Here is a 14,400-nt window from a genome sequence, read left to right as displayed (position 1 = left end):
TGGCTGTCCTGTGTGTGCTGTGTCTCTGGGTGTGTATGTGTTTTTATGGCTGTCCTGTGTGTGCTGTGTCTCCATGTGTGTATGTGTTTTTATGGCTGTCCTATGTGTGTTGTATCTCTGGCTGTGTATGTGTCTTTATGGCTGTCCTGTGTATGCTGTGACTCCAGGTGTGTATGGTTTTTATGGCTGTCCTGTATGTGCTGTGTCTCCGTGTGTGTATGTTTTTATGGCTGTCCTGTGTGTGCTGTGTCTCCTGGTGTGTATGGGCTTCTCGTGCTTCTTCTTTGTTGTTTGACTGTTTTTCTGTTTTGTTCTATTCTTTTGTTTTTGTATTTGACTGTTTTCTACAGAGAGAGAAAGAAGCACAGAGGTGAATGGATGATGATGTAGGGAGGGCCCAGAAGCGTATTTTCAATCAAAAAAGAGAAACAGATGGGGGAGGGTACGGGGAGGTGGGGGGGATGTGGGGGGGGGGTGCAAGAGAAAGTGATATATAAGGATCTAGCAAGTTAGGTAGCTTGCTAGTTAAACCCAATCTCCATGGTTACCTGGGAGTCATGGGCTCCCAAGTAAGGAGAATACAGAACACAATCCCTCTCTACAGCTGGGTTTCTCTATGATTTAATACTTTATTATTCATTTAAAATATTAAAATAGGAGAAATAAAATCTATTTTTTTCTTAATAATTGACAAAATTTAGAAACAAATAAAATCACCCTAGGAAACAAATGACCAGTATACTGTGTTCAAGTTCACCATATACAAACAGCATGAGAGAAACTATAAACACTTTAAGGCTGAGTAACAGTAAAAACTACAAGTCTACTAGGGATGGTAACAGTGACACATTATAACTATGAAGAGTACCAAGTCCATATAGGTGTATTTATTACCTTGAAAGGATAATTTGCAATAAATCGTATAATATTTTGATTGACTTATGTGATTGATAAATGCCTAAGAATTAAGATGAATATTTTCTAAACTATTTTTAATCAATGAAACTGAAATTTTTTACAAACTTTAAATTTCTGTCATGATTCAAGCGGATGAACATAACGGAAAGCACCATCACCTACAACGACAAGCTACGAAGGACAGGAGGGAAAGCTTAGAGAACCAGGACAACGGGAATGTGGAAAGAAATGGACATGGAAGGGGTCTCGACCTCAGCATGCTGGTTTGTGTGCCATTAAAACCTCGTGTGTTTGCAGAAAAAAAAAAAAAAGCCAGGCGTGATGGCGCATGTCTTTAATCCCAGCAATTGGGAGGCAGAGGCATGCGGATTTCTGAGTTCGAGGCCAGCCTGGTCTACAAAGTGAATTCCAGGACAGCCAGGGCTACACAGAGAAACCCTGTCTCGAAAAAAAAAAAAAAAAAAAAAAAAAAAAAAAAAAAAAAGAAGTTCACTGAATGACAACAAACTAATAGCTTCTCAGGATGAAAGAGATAAGCAAGAAGCTCTGTCAGAGAAATAAAGGAGAGGCTGCCAAAAAATTACAAACTTCACTTTAAAAATTATCCAGTGTGATTGTCTTATACTGCTAGAGGTGAGCTGAATACCACAATCCCAGAGATTCTAAAACCAGGGAGAGAAAGAAGGGAAAAAAAAAGAAGAGGAGGGTAAAGGGAGAGAAGGGAGGGAGGAGCCAAACCACAAGACAAAGAACTTTGTAACAAGATAACAGAAGGGGAGGTCAAAAGGAGGCTGGCTACAGGCGTGAGCCCAGCTCCTCTGCCTCCTGGTCATTCTCCAGCACTGTGTGGCTAGGTCTAGTCCTGAGGAGTTACCATCCAAATATGCATGCGTGGCCAAGTACCATAAAATTAACACATTCTGTCTGCTAAAGTAACTTCATTAAGAAACGTCTGTCTCCATGTCTCTTCCATAAATGAACCCTCCCTGGTACTCACTGTACTGATGGTCTGGGGGGATGTTTGCACTTGTAAGAATTTCACTTTTCAGTTGCTCCTAAAGAGATTTAAAGTTGAGAATGAAAGAGAAAGACAGTTAGCCACAAGTACCAAAACTTAAAAAAAAAAAAAAAGAAAGAAAGAAAGAAAGAAAGAAAGAAAGAAAAAAGGTTCTCACATCTGTACCTTCATTGTTCTCTTACTAATAACTACCATGAGAAAAATATACAGTCCTGGAACTCACTCTGTAGACCAGGCTGGCCTCGAACTCAGAGATCCGCCTGCCTCTGCCTCCCAAGGGCTGGGATTAAAGGTTGCCTGCCCAGCTTCTCCCCCACCCCCCCAACCCCCCGTGGGGGGGAGGTTTAGACAGTATAAATGTACAGGTATTTTTCTTTATAATAAACACACAATGGCCTGAATATCTAGGAGCATAATATTACACTCCTCTCTATGAAAACCACCCAGAGACAGTTACATATCCACGACATCCTAGACAAAGACTGAGTCTCTGTTAGAGTTCCTGGAATCTGGACGCTTATCTAATCCAGAAAGTGTGGCTGTTCTGCCTCCCTTTTCTAACTGAAGAAATGAGACACTAGCTCAGTACACTGAATTACTGGGCCACCATGCAGGAAATCATCACCACAGCTATTTGAAAACTTGTAAGACACATGAGCTCCAGGTCTGAGGGGTGGCATCCTCACAATACTCGTACTCTTTCTTACAGGAAACAGCATCGTAAGAGCACCACAAACTGTGCATGAACAACCACAGGGGGCGCTGCAACAGGCTCCCTGTCACCGGCAAGTGAATGGATTCAGAATGGACTTCAGAATCAGAGGGATTTTCTTATCTAGCAAACAGCCTGCTAGATGCTAAATTTTTACTATTTGATAATTGAACGAATTATCAGAGGGCTCTTCTGAAGAGACGGACTAAGTTCAAATGTTGTTTCAGACTTTTGATTTAGTGATCTGCCAGTTAACCAAATGTCTGCAGCCTGCCCTCACTAAGGGCCCCCTACCCCCTTTTAAACGCACTTAGGGCACGCAGTCAGCATGTCAAGGTAAAAACGGAAATTACCAAGATGTGCTCCCTCGATCCACGGTAAGACATGCAGCAGCCGACATTCCAATAGGCGCTGAGACTGTCCAGCTTCACGAGCTACGCAAAAGAAATGGAAGTGGTCAGGCCTCTAGAGCATTCTAAAACTGTGCAACAGCAGTCAACACTACCCTCCAGCTCACTGAAAATCTGACCATTAAAGGAAAGAAAATAGCCAAAGGGGAGTGAAGGGGAGGGTATACAAAGGACTTTTACGTTTAGCATTTGTTAATTTTTTTAATGTTGTCTGATTTTAAATTTTAGCCAATCAGGATTCTGGGTGGTCTACCTATGACTACTCTTGAATTTAAAAGAGCAAATGTTATATTTTAAATTGGCTGTCTTAATCAACTTGTTGCCTTTGACAGACTTAGGTATTTCATATAGATTGGATGTTCCGATGAGAGAAACATTCTTTTAAACGTGATTCTGGGAACACAGTTTCAGGAAATTCACATTTGTTCAATTATCAAATAGTAAAAATTTAGCATCTAGCAGACTGTTTGCTAGATAAGAAAATCCAAGCTCCCTGCAGCAGTTATCAGGGCTGCGCTGAGGAGGGCTGTGGGAAGGACCTTATGGGCAGCGAAGCTGGGAGAGCTCCAGACTGCATGGTGGAGGTGCTGGGGAGCAAGCATGCTGAGGAACCACAGCAAGCCCTGACAAGCTCTGCAGTTAAACACAGCCCATGCCTGCTCGGGTATGCATGGTGTGCAGCTTAACCACACCACAAATTACGCTTTCTGCATCTAAGACCTCATCTGGCTAGTCTTACATGAACCACCACCTGGGAGGTTGCTTGTGTCCAGACCCTTCACTTGATGGATGAACCTAAACTGCAGCGCAGATAAGTGATCACAGAAACTCATACGGCAAACGCTGGCTCCAAACCAGATCTCGGACTCTTCCACGCCTGACTCACCTTTATTAACAAACTACAAAGGCCACATAAATCCTTAAAGTCCAAGGCATTTTAGGCTCACTTAGTCACCCATATTAAACACATTTTCCCTAATGAGCTAACTTTGCCAAGGAACACGTCAACCCTATTAAAATACCTCTGATGCGCAACATGTTTCATTTGTTTGTGCTTTATGAGGGAGAGCGTTGAACGCTCAATCAGTATGAAATACCTAAGTCTGTCAAAGGCAACGAGTATTAGTTTAAAATTCAGAAATAGCTTATTTAACAAATTGATTGACAGCCAATTTAAAATATAGACTCTTAAACTCGAGCAGTTGTATATAGATCACTCAGAATCCTGATTGGCTAAAATTTAGAATCAATCAAAACTTATTCCATAAATACATTAAGTGTCCAAAGACATCTCAATTTTTAACTTTAAAATGTTAAAAATGAGTTATTACCATACTAGGAGGTACTATCAGGATGACCCCACTGTGCATACAATATCCCTGGCATGACACTGTGCATACAATATCCCTGGCATGACACTTGCTAACTTTATAATATACAAAGATTGTGAAGTTTCCTCTAAATACCAGCATTTTATATGACCAGAGTAGTTCCTAAGAGCTGGATCTCTTACTAGAAATCAAATATGCTTATATTCACTCCCAAGCCTTCCCAAAGTTCCTGAAGGCTTAGATGTTACTTTTGCTCTACCCCCAAAATATACTGAACACTTTTGCAAAGTTTGCATTGAAATGACTTAAATGATTGTACCTTGGGGGCAAAGTGAAATGAGACACCTCTCCAAGCTGGCCCCAATGGCTGGATGCTGACATTGCTGCTCTCTCCTACCAACAGATACTTCCATTCTAAAAGATCTTATCCACATGAGCACAAAAATTGATCCCCACCAAGAAATTCCAGAACCCTGTATATGAAAAATATCATACCTTATATATAATTTTTTCTGCTTCATTTAGAATGCATGGAGTCCAGTGTTCATTAGTTGTCTAAAAAGAAAAGAAGGTCAACTCTTACAAAGCAGTATGTGTCATACACACTTTAGTTATCTGTAAGTAATAATCAAATAATTTAGAAAGAAAAGTATCCAGCCAGATGGCTCAATGGGTAAAATCATTTGCCACCAAACCTAACAACTTGAATTCAACCCCAGGACCCACATGGTCTAAGGGGAAACAGACTCCTACAAGTTGCTCTGATTTTCACTGTGTGTTATGGTGAGGAGATGCCCCCTCCCCTCTCTCCAACACACACACACACACACACACACACACACACATACACACACACACTCACACACATTTACAAAATAAAAATTTTTTTTAAGTTTAAACCTTACCTAGGTAGTGTCAGGTAAAGTTATCTGTTTCTTTATATATTCATATAACAAAAAGAAGCAATAAATTTAAACTTGAAGGAACTCTGTTTCAACCAGTTTCCTTCATTTAGAAAATTATTATTGGGTTACTCTATGTCTGAAGTTCATAGACATGAATAAAAACGGAGAGTTGGTATGTACATGTGAAGAAGATACACATCCCTGAGAACTAAAAATTGCTGTAAGGTAGGATGGAAACACAGGGAGTGTGGAAGTCAGCACAACCATGTGTGTGGCGTGGCTGACAAGGCCACGTACTACCATCCACTAGGGGGCACTGCTGACGGACTGCCTGACAGACTTCACAAGCTGAAGAGTCAGAAGGAACTGAGTGGGACAGACAGGGAAAGCAGACAGCTCTTGACAAGCCTGGCTGAGGAAAGGGTGGAGAAGAGCTGGTTAGAGTCAGGCAGGGGATGGAGACTTAAACAGAGCCTTTTTAAGTTTTGGTGTGAGGAAGAGACAAGAATGTTTAAGACTAGCAGGATAGCACACATTTTTAATACCAGCACTCAAGAGGCAGAGGCAGGAGGATCTCCATGAGTTCAAGGCCAGCCTAGTCTACTTAATGAGTTCCAGACAGCCATACATACATAATAAGACTTTTTCTCAAAAAAAAAAAAAAAAAAGCTTAACTGCTTATAGGACGATATAAAGAAAGAGAAAAAGCTGATCTGGAAGAGAGATTGACAGCACGCAGGAATGTGGAGACAATGAGACCTGTAGACACAGGGGACCTAATGTGGAAGCAAGGCTGTCACTGAGAAGACGAAAGGAAGAAAGGTGTGTATACAAAAGAGCAGCAGGCTTCCTGACAGCCTCTTATCAGTGAGGCCCAGCAGCTGAAGCAGGACAATGAGCCGCACACGTGAGATAAACTCAATCTCACAAAACACAAAAGGGATGCTCTCTGATCAGCTGGTACATGTGGCTTAGCTAGAAGCCCAGCTCAGTACCTGGGATCACAACATGTTATGGATCTTGTCACACTAAGACAGGGAGAATGAGAGAGGGCGTTAATAAACGCTAAGAAGAAAGTAAAAAACAAACAACAAAGGCAAGCCACTCCCTCACACGAGTTCTAAAACCTGAGCAAAATCACCAGGCTGTGAAAGGGAACGGCTACTCGGGGAAACAAAACAGCAGGCACCAGCACACAGTAGGACCACTTGCACTACACACAGTAAGACCACTTGCACTAGCATGTCTTATAGACCAGGTGGAGTGGTCTGCTAGCTCTCAGGTTTTTTATTTTTTGTTTGTTTGTTTTTATTAACTTGGTAGACACTCAAAGTTAAGTATGGTGCTGTTTATAAAGTCTACTATTTGGCTATTTTCCAGATCAACGACCCTTCTACCCTTAAGAACTCAGCTCTGGTTGCTACTGAGTGTTCTGCTTTATCAAAAGCTACTTCACGTCCCCAAGTATGTTTCTTACCACTTAGTTACTTAGAAGACTAAAAAAAAAAAAAAAAAATTCTGCCTATACTAACATACCCTATGTTGCCTATATATATATATATATATATATATATATATATATATATATTACACACATACACACACACACACACACACTTTCTCTACTCGCTGGAGATCCGATAAAATATTACCAAGTACAAGCTCAGAACACTACACAGACACAGCATCTATTTCTTCTAAATGCTTTAACATTTGTTATGTGGAAGCATTTAAAAAAAATCAAGATATTACTAAATATAAAATATTACTGGAAATGGCAAACTTGGAGAAAATGTGCAGCAAGAGAGTTCTTCAGAAACACAAAAGCTGTTTAAAGCAACAGTGTGTCTTAGTCAACTCAGTTCATTTCAGAATAGTAATACTTTACAGATTCCACAGAAGTTTGAAATAAGCCAACATTACCAACAGACTAAATTCTCTCAGGGTGACACCAAATGAAAGCGGCCTTTCTGGATCTGTGATCTACAAAAGAAGAAAGGGAACATTAAATATAAGATGGTGGAGCCTTGCCTTGTCTTGCCTCAGTAGGAGAGGCTGTGCCTAGTCCTGCAGTGACTGGATGGGCCAGGGTGGGTTGGTACCCAGTGGGTTGCTCCCCCCTCTTCTCAGAGGAGAAGGGGAGGAGAGCATGGGGGTAGGGGCTGTGTGATGCCGGACTGCGATCTGAATGTAAAGTGAACAAATAAATTAATGGGAAAAGAAAGACAGTGAAGCCTTTAAAATAGACAGCATTCCCATAAGTGGTCCGTCCATATAAACACCACCAAATTAATTCAAAGGTTGTTTTGTTTTATAACTAAAAATAATGATTTAAAAAGTAGAGGTCATGATTTTGAGACAAAGTTTGGGGAACACAGAAGGAGCTGGAGAGTGTGGGAGGGAGGGTTGGAAATTATATAAATACAGGATTTGTATATGCAATTCTCAAAAGAATAAAAAATTTAAATTTAAAATAAAATGTAAACTTAATAAAAATAATAAATAGGCAGCTGGTGAACACATGTCCAAGAGGAAGTCACACAGCCCAGGACCTGCAAAGACAGGATCGGGTGCTGTGTGTCCATAGAAGCGTTACGACAGCTCCTAGGCCACTAATGTGCTATTTTCCCAGAACTATGACCTATGACCAGCAGACTCTTGCTTAGATGGTTAGAAAGAGATGGACCTTTGTGTGTATCATGTCCACAAACAATGACTTCAGCACTAAATAACTGCCCCAGCACTTAAGATTTCCATCTTTGGAAACGTGAACCATCTTTATGGTTTTCCTTCCCTTGACACTTCAAGAGTGTCTGGTGATGAAAGGTCTTGTGTTTTGCTGAGGTTGTTTTGTTTTTCTTGAAACAGGATCTCACTCTGAAATCCAGCCTGGTCTTGAACTTTCAACCCTCCTCTTTTGGCCACACTTTAGAATCTTAATATTTACTTGACCAGGTCTATTTATCCCAAACCTACCACGGATGGACTGCTTTTCTATTTCTGAACTTTGGTACGTGATAGTTATAAATGAATGGTGTTCAGCCTGTATCACAATGAGCATGATGTCTATCTGTGACCATTGAAGGATGCTCGAAAGCCATGGGCAACCATGTGCTTGTGATGGAGGTGTGAACTATGACAAAAGAAATTGTAAATGTGTTCTACAGCATCCAAATGGAACGCCACAGTCTTGTCAGACAGACACTTATCAAACAGGAAACGTGTATATATGCTCTGGGGCAGCTGGAAAGCACAAACAGCTTCATAGACTTTATTTGTAATTAATACATATAAGTATTTAATTTATATAAATGTATAATGGAGACAGCCATGGTGGCGCACACCTATAATTCCCATACTCAGATATACATACAGATATAGAGATAGAGATAGAGAGATATGTGAGATCATGCAGTATTTGTCTCTGTGTAAGTAGTGTATTTCACTTTATGACAATCACCAGCTCCAGCCATGTTGCTGTGAATGGCAGAACTGCCTGTTTTCAGGCCTAACAGTATTTCAGTGTGGAAATGTACAGTATTTTTGTTAGCCATTCATCTGTCCACTGAATTTCAGCTGCCTCTGTACCTAGGTTATTGCAAACAAACCTGCAGGTGTCTCTTCAAGATGCTTCATTCAATGTATTCAGCTTTATACCTAGAGATCAGTTGTTGGATCTTCTGGTACTCTTAATCTGCTTTCAAAACCAGTTCTAATCATTTGCATTTGCAGCCACAGTAGAGAAGTGCCCCATTTTTCCACACAGCTTTAACAATAACTCATTTCCATAATACACTGGGTACACTTTTCCTGACTTGCTACAGCAAGATACAGAGTGTCTTGGTTAGCAAAGTTGACGTTAACACCTCCAGAAGGCCACGAGATAAAGTGCGCAGCAGAGTGGGTGGTTTCCTTGTTTGTTTATTTTCTCTCTCTCAGACTACATGTGCATCTCATTGAATACTGTCACACAAAGCACCCAGGAAGGGGAAATAAAATCCTGTCCATCAATCGTCTTCTAAGCTAGTCAAACTTAAGGCAAATTAACATGGAAACCCAAATTGGCCTCCCCCAAGATCAGCTTCTAACCCCAGTGTGGGTGCTTCTGAGCCGTCCAGGGCCCCTCGGGGGCTGGTAAGAGGCTGTAACTACACTGACCAGAGGCCCTGCCTGCTGACTGTCAATACCAGCAGTTACTCCATCACCTTTCACAACTAATTGTTTTGACAATATAAATGATATTAGTTTCTTAAAGTTACATCAGAGCACATACAACAAAATCCAAATAAAGCATAGAGAACAGTCAACCCCTGCAGCAGTTTTCCACTCTGTTTATGTATGCATAGCCTGGCCAGCACTGCTGAGTGGGAAGGGTGGAACACTAGCATATTTACAGGGGTGGCTATCCTAAATTTAAATTAGGTTCAGTTACTCTATAGATGGAACATCATAAGATACAGAATATCATAAAACACATTCAATGACCAGCAAAATACTGAAATTACTTACATCATCTTCATATTTAATGTGAATGTCTGTAATTTTCACTTGAACATTTTTTATTACTTGAGTTGCCAATTTTTCCAGAAATGTATCCTTTTTTGCTTCTTTGGGCTTATCTATGAAAAAGAAAAACAGGAGCTCAAGACTCGCAGATCTTACACACCTCACGACCGATGGTCAAAGAGCGCTAAAGGCACTACACAACGGAAATTACAACGTATGCTATGGTCCTTTCTTAGATTTATTTTAGAATCTGGTAAATAGTTCCAGCTTAAAGTTTAGTTTTATGTTTAAGCTGCACACTAATGTTCATTTTACCTTCTTAGACAGAAATCAAGGTGTATAAACAGCACAGGTAGAGAACTGCTTGTACCTACCTTTGGAGCGATCAAGACCTTTAAAACGTTTCTTAAAATGTTTTTTGTGCTTTTTACGCTTACGTCCTTCTCAGTGGAAGCATTTTAGTGAGAAAAGGATAAAAGTCAAGTTAGCAGACAAGAGGACAGAAAAGAAAATATGAGAATTCTTCCTGACATCAAAGCTCAGCGAGACTTACCTCCCTCCACACTCACTGGCCTACTACTTCAACATAAATACAAACTCACAAGCTTTCTTTACTATATCAACATTCTGCAGTAAAGAACAACTTTTATCCTAGACAATAACTTGACAGGTACAATTGCATAAAATATGAATAAAATATATCCATTCCCAGTGGAGTTTCAATATTAATAACTACACATTACAGTGTCACTTTAAATTCAATGTAACCAAATATTGGAAATGTAATGATAATGATATAAAGCCTTCCGGGAAAGGTTTTGAGCAATGTGCGGCAGGGGCACAGGAATACAAATGGGATGACATTGGGTTGAGGGCCATGGCCTCTCTAGATGATGATCTTCACAAACAAAACTGCTCAAGCACGAGGTAGAGCTCATGAAAGTAGGAGGGTATAAAGCGTCCACTAACCAGTACGTTCAGCTAGCAGTGGTTCCTCTAAATTGTACCCTCCTTATCTGGCTTTTTCACATTAGCCAACACCTTTCTTACCCAACCTTCTAGTGTTCTGATCAACTGACAGCCACGCATCAGCTGTGACCTGACCTCCAGAGGCAATTCTGGGTAGTCTCCTGACTCCGCTCCCCATCCTCACCTTCTGCTGAAAGGACCTTCTGCACTGCTACTGCATCTAATATACTAGTTGAGCCTGTCAGTTCCAAGTCATGTAAAGGCTCTCTGCAGCCTGACAAATAAAATCGAACATGTGTGCATGACACAGGCCGGGCCTTTGCCACGCGTGCCCGCCACCCACGTGGGAAACTGCAGGACTGTTATCTGTAATTTCCAAAACACACTCATGGTGATGCTACTGCCTCCCTACACACCACTCTGCAATCAGGCTGCCATCCTCAAATTCTTTACCGAGCCAACTTTTAGGTTGTTGCTGTCTCATGTCCAACCCTCCTGCTATATGACTCACCCCCTGTATGAAACTTTCCACAGCTCTGTGCAGCCTCGGGGCCTGAACCTTACCCAAAATTCTAATAAATAACAAGAGCTCTGTATCTGAACTGTTTGCCTGATTTTTGTGCCAGTGGGCAAGAGGCTCCCATCCAGCAAGAGGCTTCCAAGGACAGAGATACGTATCTAAGCACAGGTACATAATATATGCTGTTCACACGAACTGAAACATCCACATATAAACATTATAACAAAGTACAAAAATACGACCGGAAGATACTGTATATAGCTGCAAGCTCTATTTTATTTTGTTGATATTTGCAAATTGTTCTACCATAAAATTAAGACAAGAGCTAGAATTACAAGAATAAACTGATTTTTCAGAAGAAGTCCCTTACACACAGAACAGAAGCTGAATGGCGCAGCCACTAGCATTCCACTCCATAAATCAAGCATACAGAAGACTGAGTTCTCAAAGAACCACCACATGGAGAAGGTAAGAGAGGCACTGCACTTGGCTGGAGCCTCCCGCCCTGACCACTGTCTCTCGAGTTCCCAAGTGCTCGAGCCCCTGTTCTATCTTTAATGTCAGTGTGGGAGGCCCCACGTCATCCCTCCTAAAGCCATCTTAGCTCTACAAAAAAGCTACACAATTTTGAAAGAAAATCTCTATTTAATCTAACGAAGAATAAATTTTTGATTCTCAAATACTCTAAAAACAGTTCTCAAAATTTTGGTCTCAGGACCCTTTAAACTCACATTTAAAGCATGAGCAATTTGAAGAGATTTTAAGTAATATAGGCTATTATTATTCATATTTATGATGCTAGAAATAAAAAAACTATTTTTAATTCATTCAACATAATATTAAACTATCACTTGATTATAGTTATGTACTACATATACATATAATATATATACATGTATGTGTGTATATATATTATATTCACAGTGAGAAGAATCACATGATTTTACATTTGTACAAATGTAATATCTGGTTTTAGTGGAAGCCTTTAATATCAGGTTTAGTGGAAGATGGCAAGATTCACATATCTGCTTCTGCCTTCAATCTGCTGAGATATGTTGTTCTGATTGAAGTACATGATGCAAATATGATTTCAAAGCAGATATGCAACTGGAAAAAGGAAGAGAGTTTGCATGGTCTTGTGTAATTATGAGGAATGCACTCAAGCTTAGTAAGTAGAGTTTCTCAATTAGGTTTTTAAATTATGTATAAGATCTATCATCTAATTATAGTCAGCCAATAAAAGTCAGCTGGCCACCGCACATGTGACACGGGCCTTTCAGACAGCCATGGCTCTCCAATCCCTGGGCATATGGAAATCATGCTGCAGTGAGTGAGGCAGAGCCTCCTCATGCTCTGTCCTGCCGTGTTTAACACAAGAGGCGAATTAGCTGCAATCACCCCAGTCTCCCGGGAATGTCTGGGCATACTAGACGGCTCTCAAGCTCGAGGTGGCAAATAAGGGGTTCTTAACATTCTAATGGTTCCTTAAAAGCACCAAGTGTTCCTACTCAAATATGACAGCTCACTCTTACTTTGTTTTGTATAGTCGCTACACACTCAAACTTGAATGATGAGAATCTGTCAAGCTTTCGAGTAAAAACAGCCTTTGTCCCTAAGAAGCAAGTTCACACAGTTCACACATCTGCATGAACAGTCATCCCTGAGAATCAGCTACCTCAGCATTCGGAAATGCTTCACACACTCTCTCCTGTGTCCCACAACATTTTAGAGACCTGCTCAAGAGTTAGTGTCCTTTTAAATTTAAATTCTATTTTGTCAAGAAAAAACTTTAAGAAACACTGGCACATTTCATTTGCTTTTGCTTTTGTAATGAGTGCACAGTAGCAAAGAACACAGTGACCGGTGGTCCAGTGAGCTGTCCTTCCTTGAATCAGGCCGTGAGAGCCACTGTAACAAGCCATTCCTTATACCAGCATACAAATCAACTCAGTGAAAAGTTACATTCTTTAATATCACCATGAAAATAGCTCTAATAGTCTGCCTTCCTGAGAATTGATACTCTAATGTGTAAAAAAAAAAAAATGACATGAATATGCACTCAGAAACTGTAAGGGGAAATTCATGAAGAGCACGCACTCCCAGCTAAGGGAAGGACGATGCCATCGTCAAAGGAATCTTCTCACTGCACTGTGAGCCTCACTTTACCAGGATTACTTTAAAATCTAGAGGAAGAAAGGTAATGAATCAGCTAAGGTTTTCCTCACTGTGCCTTCTGCTGGCTTTCACAGGCCAGTGGCTGTGTAAGGCATGAGGATAGGTCACCAGCATTCATTATAACTTCCAGGCAGATTCTTCCTAGAAGGGCCAGAAAACACAACAGACAGCCGGTTCATTGCAGCCTATAAAACTGCACAATGGGCCCTAAAATTCTCCATGCTATTCTCCTATTGAACAAAATAACAAATTAGCAGTTAGTTACCACAGTGGTAGATTTGTAAAGTAACAAATTTAGCAGTCAGCCATGGTTACTACAGTGGTAGATTTGTAAAGAAACAAATTAGCAGTCAGTCATGATTACTACCATGATAGATTTAAAGTAGCAAATTACAGTCAATCATGGTTACTACTGGGGTTTATTTGTAAAGTAACAAATTAGCAAATTTGATTACAAATCTCCCCCATGGTTACTTCCATACCTAGATTTTTAAAATGAGAAATTGTTCTTATGCTGTGAAACTGCCATGCAAATTCTCTCACTATCAAACATATATATTAAAGAAGTTAATTATCTGCATAGGAATTCTACCATAGCGTTCAGTATTTGAAATTTGAGATGCAGACCCATTTACCACTTAGTCAAAGCAAATCTAAATTGTGCTGAAATTAACATAAACTCCTGAAGAGTTATAAAGACATAATATTTCATTTAAAATACTGAAACTGTTGCTAAATATCTGGTACACATCCTAGTGTACATAAGATTTCCATTCTAAATCCTACAGCAAACAGCCTTCAGTTTGCTTTTGTGAAGCTTCAGGTTTCAGCTATACAGGACAACAGACTAAAGAAGATTGTACAGTCAGGAGGACAGGAAAGGAAACGCAGGAGTTCCTCCTTGAGGCTATGGATGAAGTATTAAATATATATATA

The 14,400-nt window shown here is 40.3% G+C and overlaps 1 protein-coding gene across 3 annotated transcripts in view; it reads right to left on the bottom strand.

Moving 5' to 3' along the window:
- Positions 1-14,400, bottom strand: part of Vps13c (vacuolar protein sorting 13 homolog C) — a 158,024-nt gene that overhangs the window by 117,168 nt on the left and 26,456 nt on the right. For 2 of the 3 annotated variants that reach the window (XM_029482031.1, XM_029482032.1), the window contains exons 7-12: positions 10,175-10,240; positions 9,804-9,913; positions 7,218-7,277; positions 4,885-4,944; positions 3,002-3,082; positions 1,916-1,973 (exon numbers count right to left, since the gene is read on the bottom strand). In XM_029482031.1, coding sequence (XP_029337891.1) covers positions 1,916-1,973; positions 3,002-3,082; positions 4,885-4,944; positions 7,218-7,277; positions 9,804-9,913; positions 10,175-10,240 — 435 coding nt within the window. The remainder of the gene's footprint in view (positions 1-1,915; positions 1,974-3,001; positions 3,083-4,884; positions 4,945-7,217; positions 7,278-9,803; positions 9,914-10,174; positions 10,241-14,400) is intronic. The other variant, XM_021171411.2, reaches the window with a different exon arrangement.

The sequence above is a fragment of the Mus caroli genome, chromosome 9 (assembly GCF_900094665.2).
Source record: "Mus caroli chromosome 9, CAROLI_EIJ_v1.1, whole genome shotgun sequence".
Taxonomy (NCBI): Eukaryota; Metazoa; Chordata; class Mammalia; order Rodentia; family Muridae; genus Mus; species Mus caroli.
The sequence above is the reverse complement of the archived record's forward strand: the minus strand, read 5'-3'. Positions and strand labels throughout refer to the sequence as shown.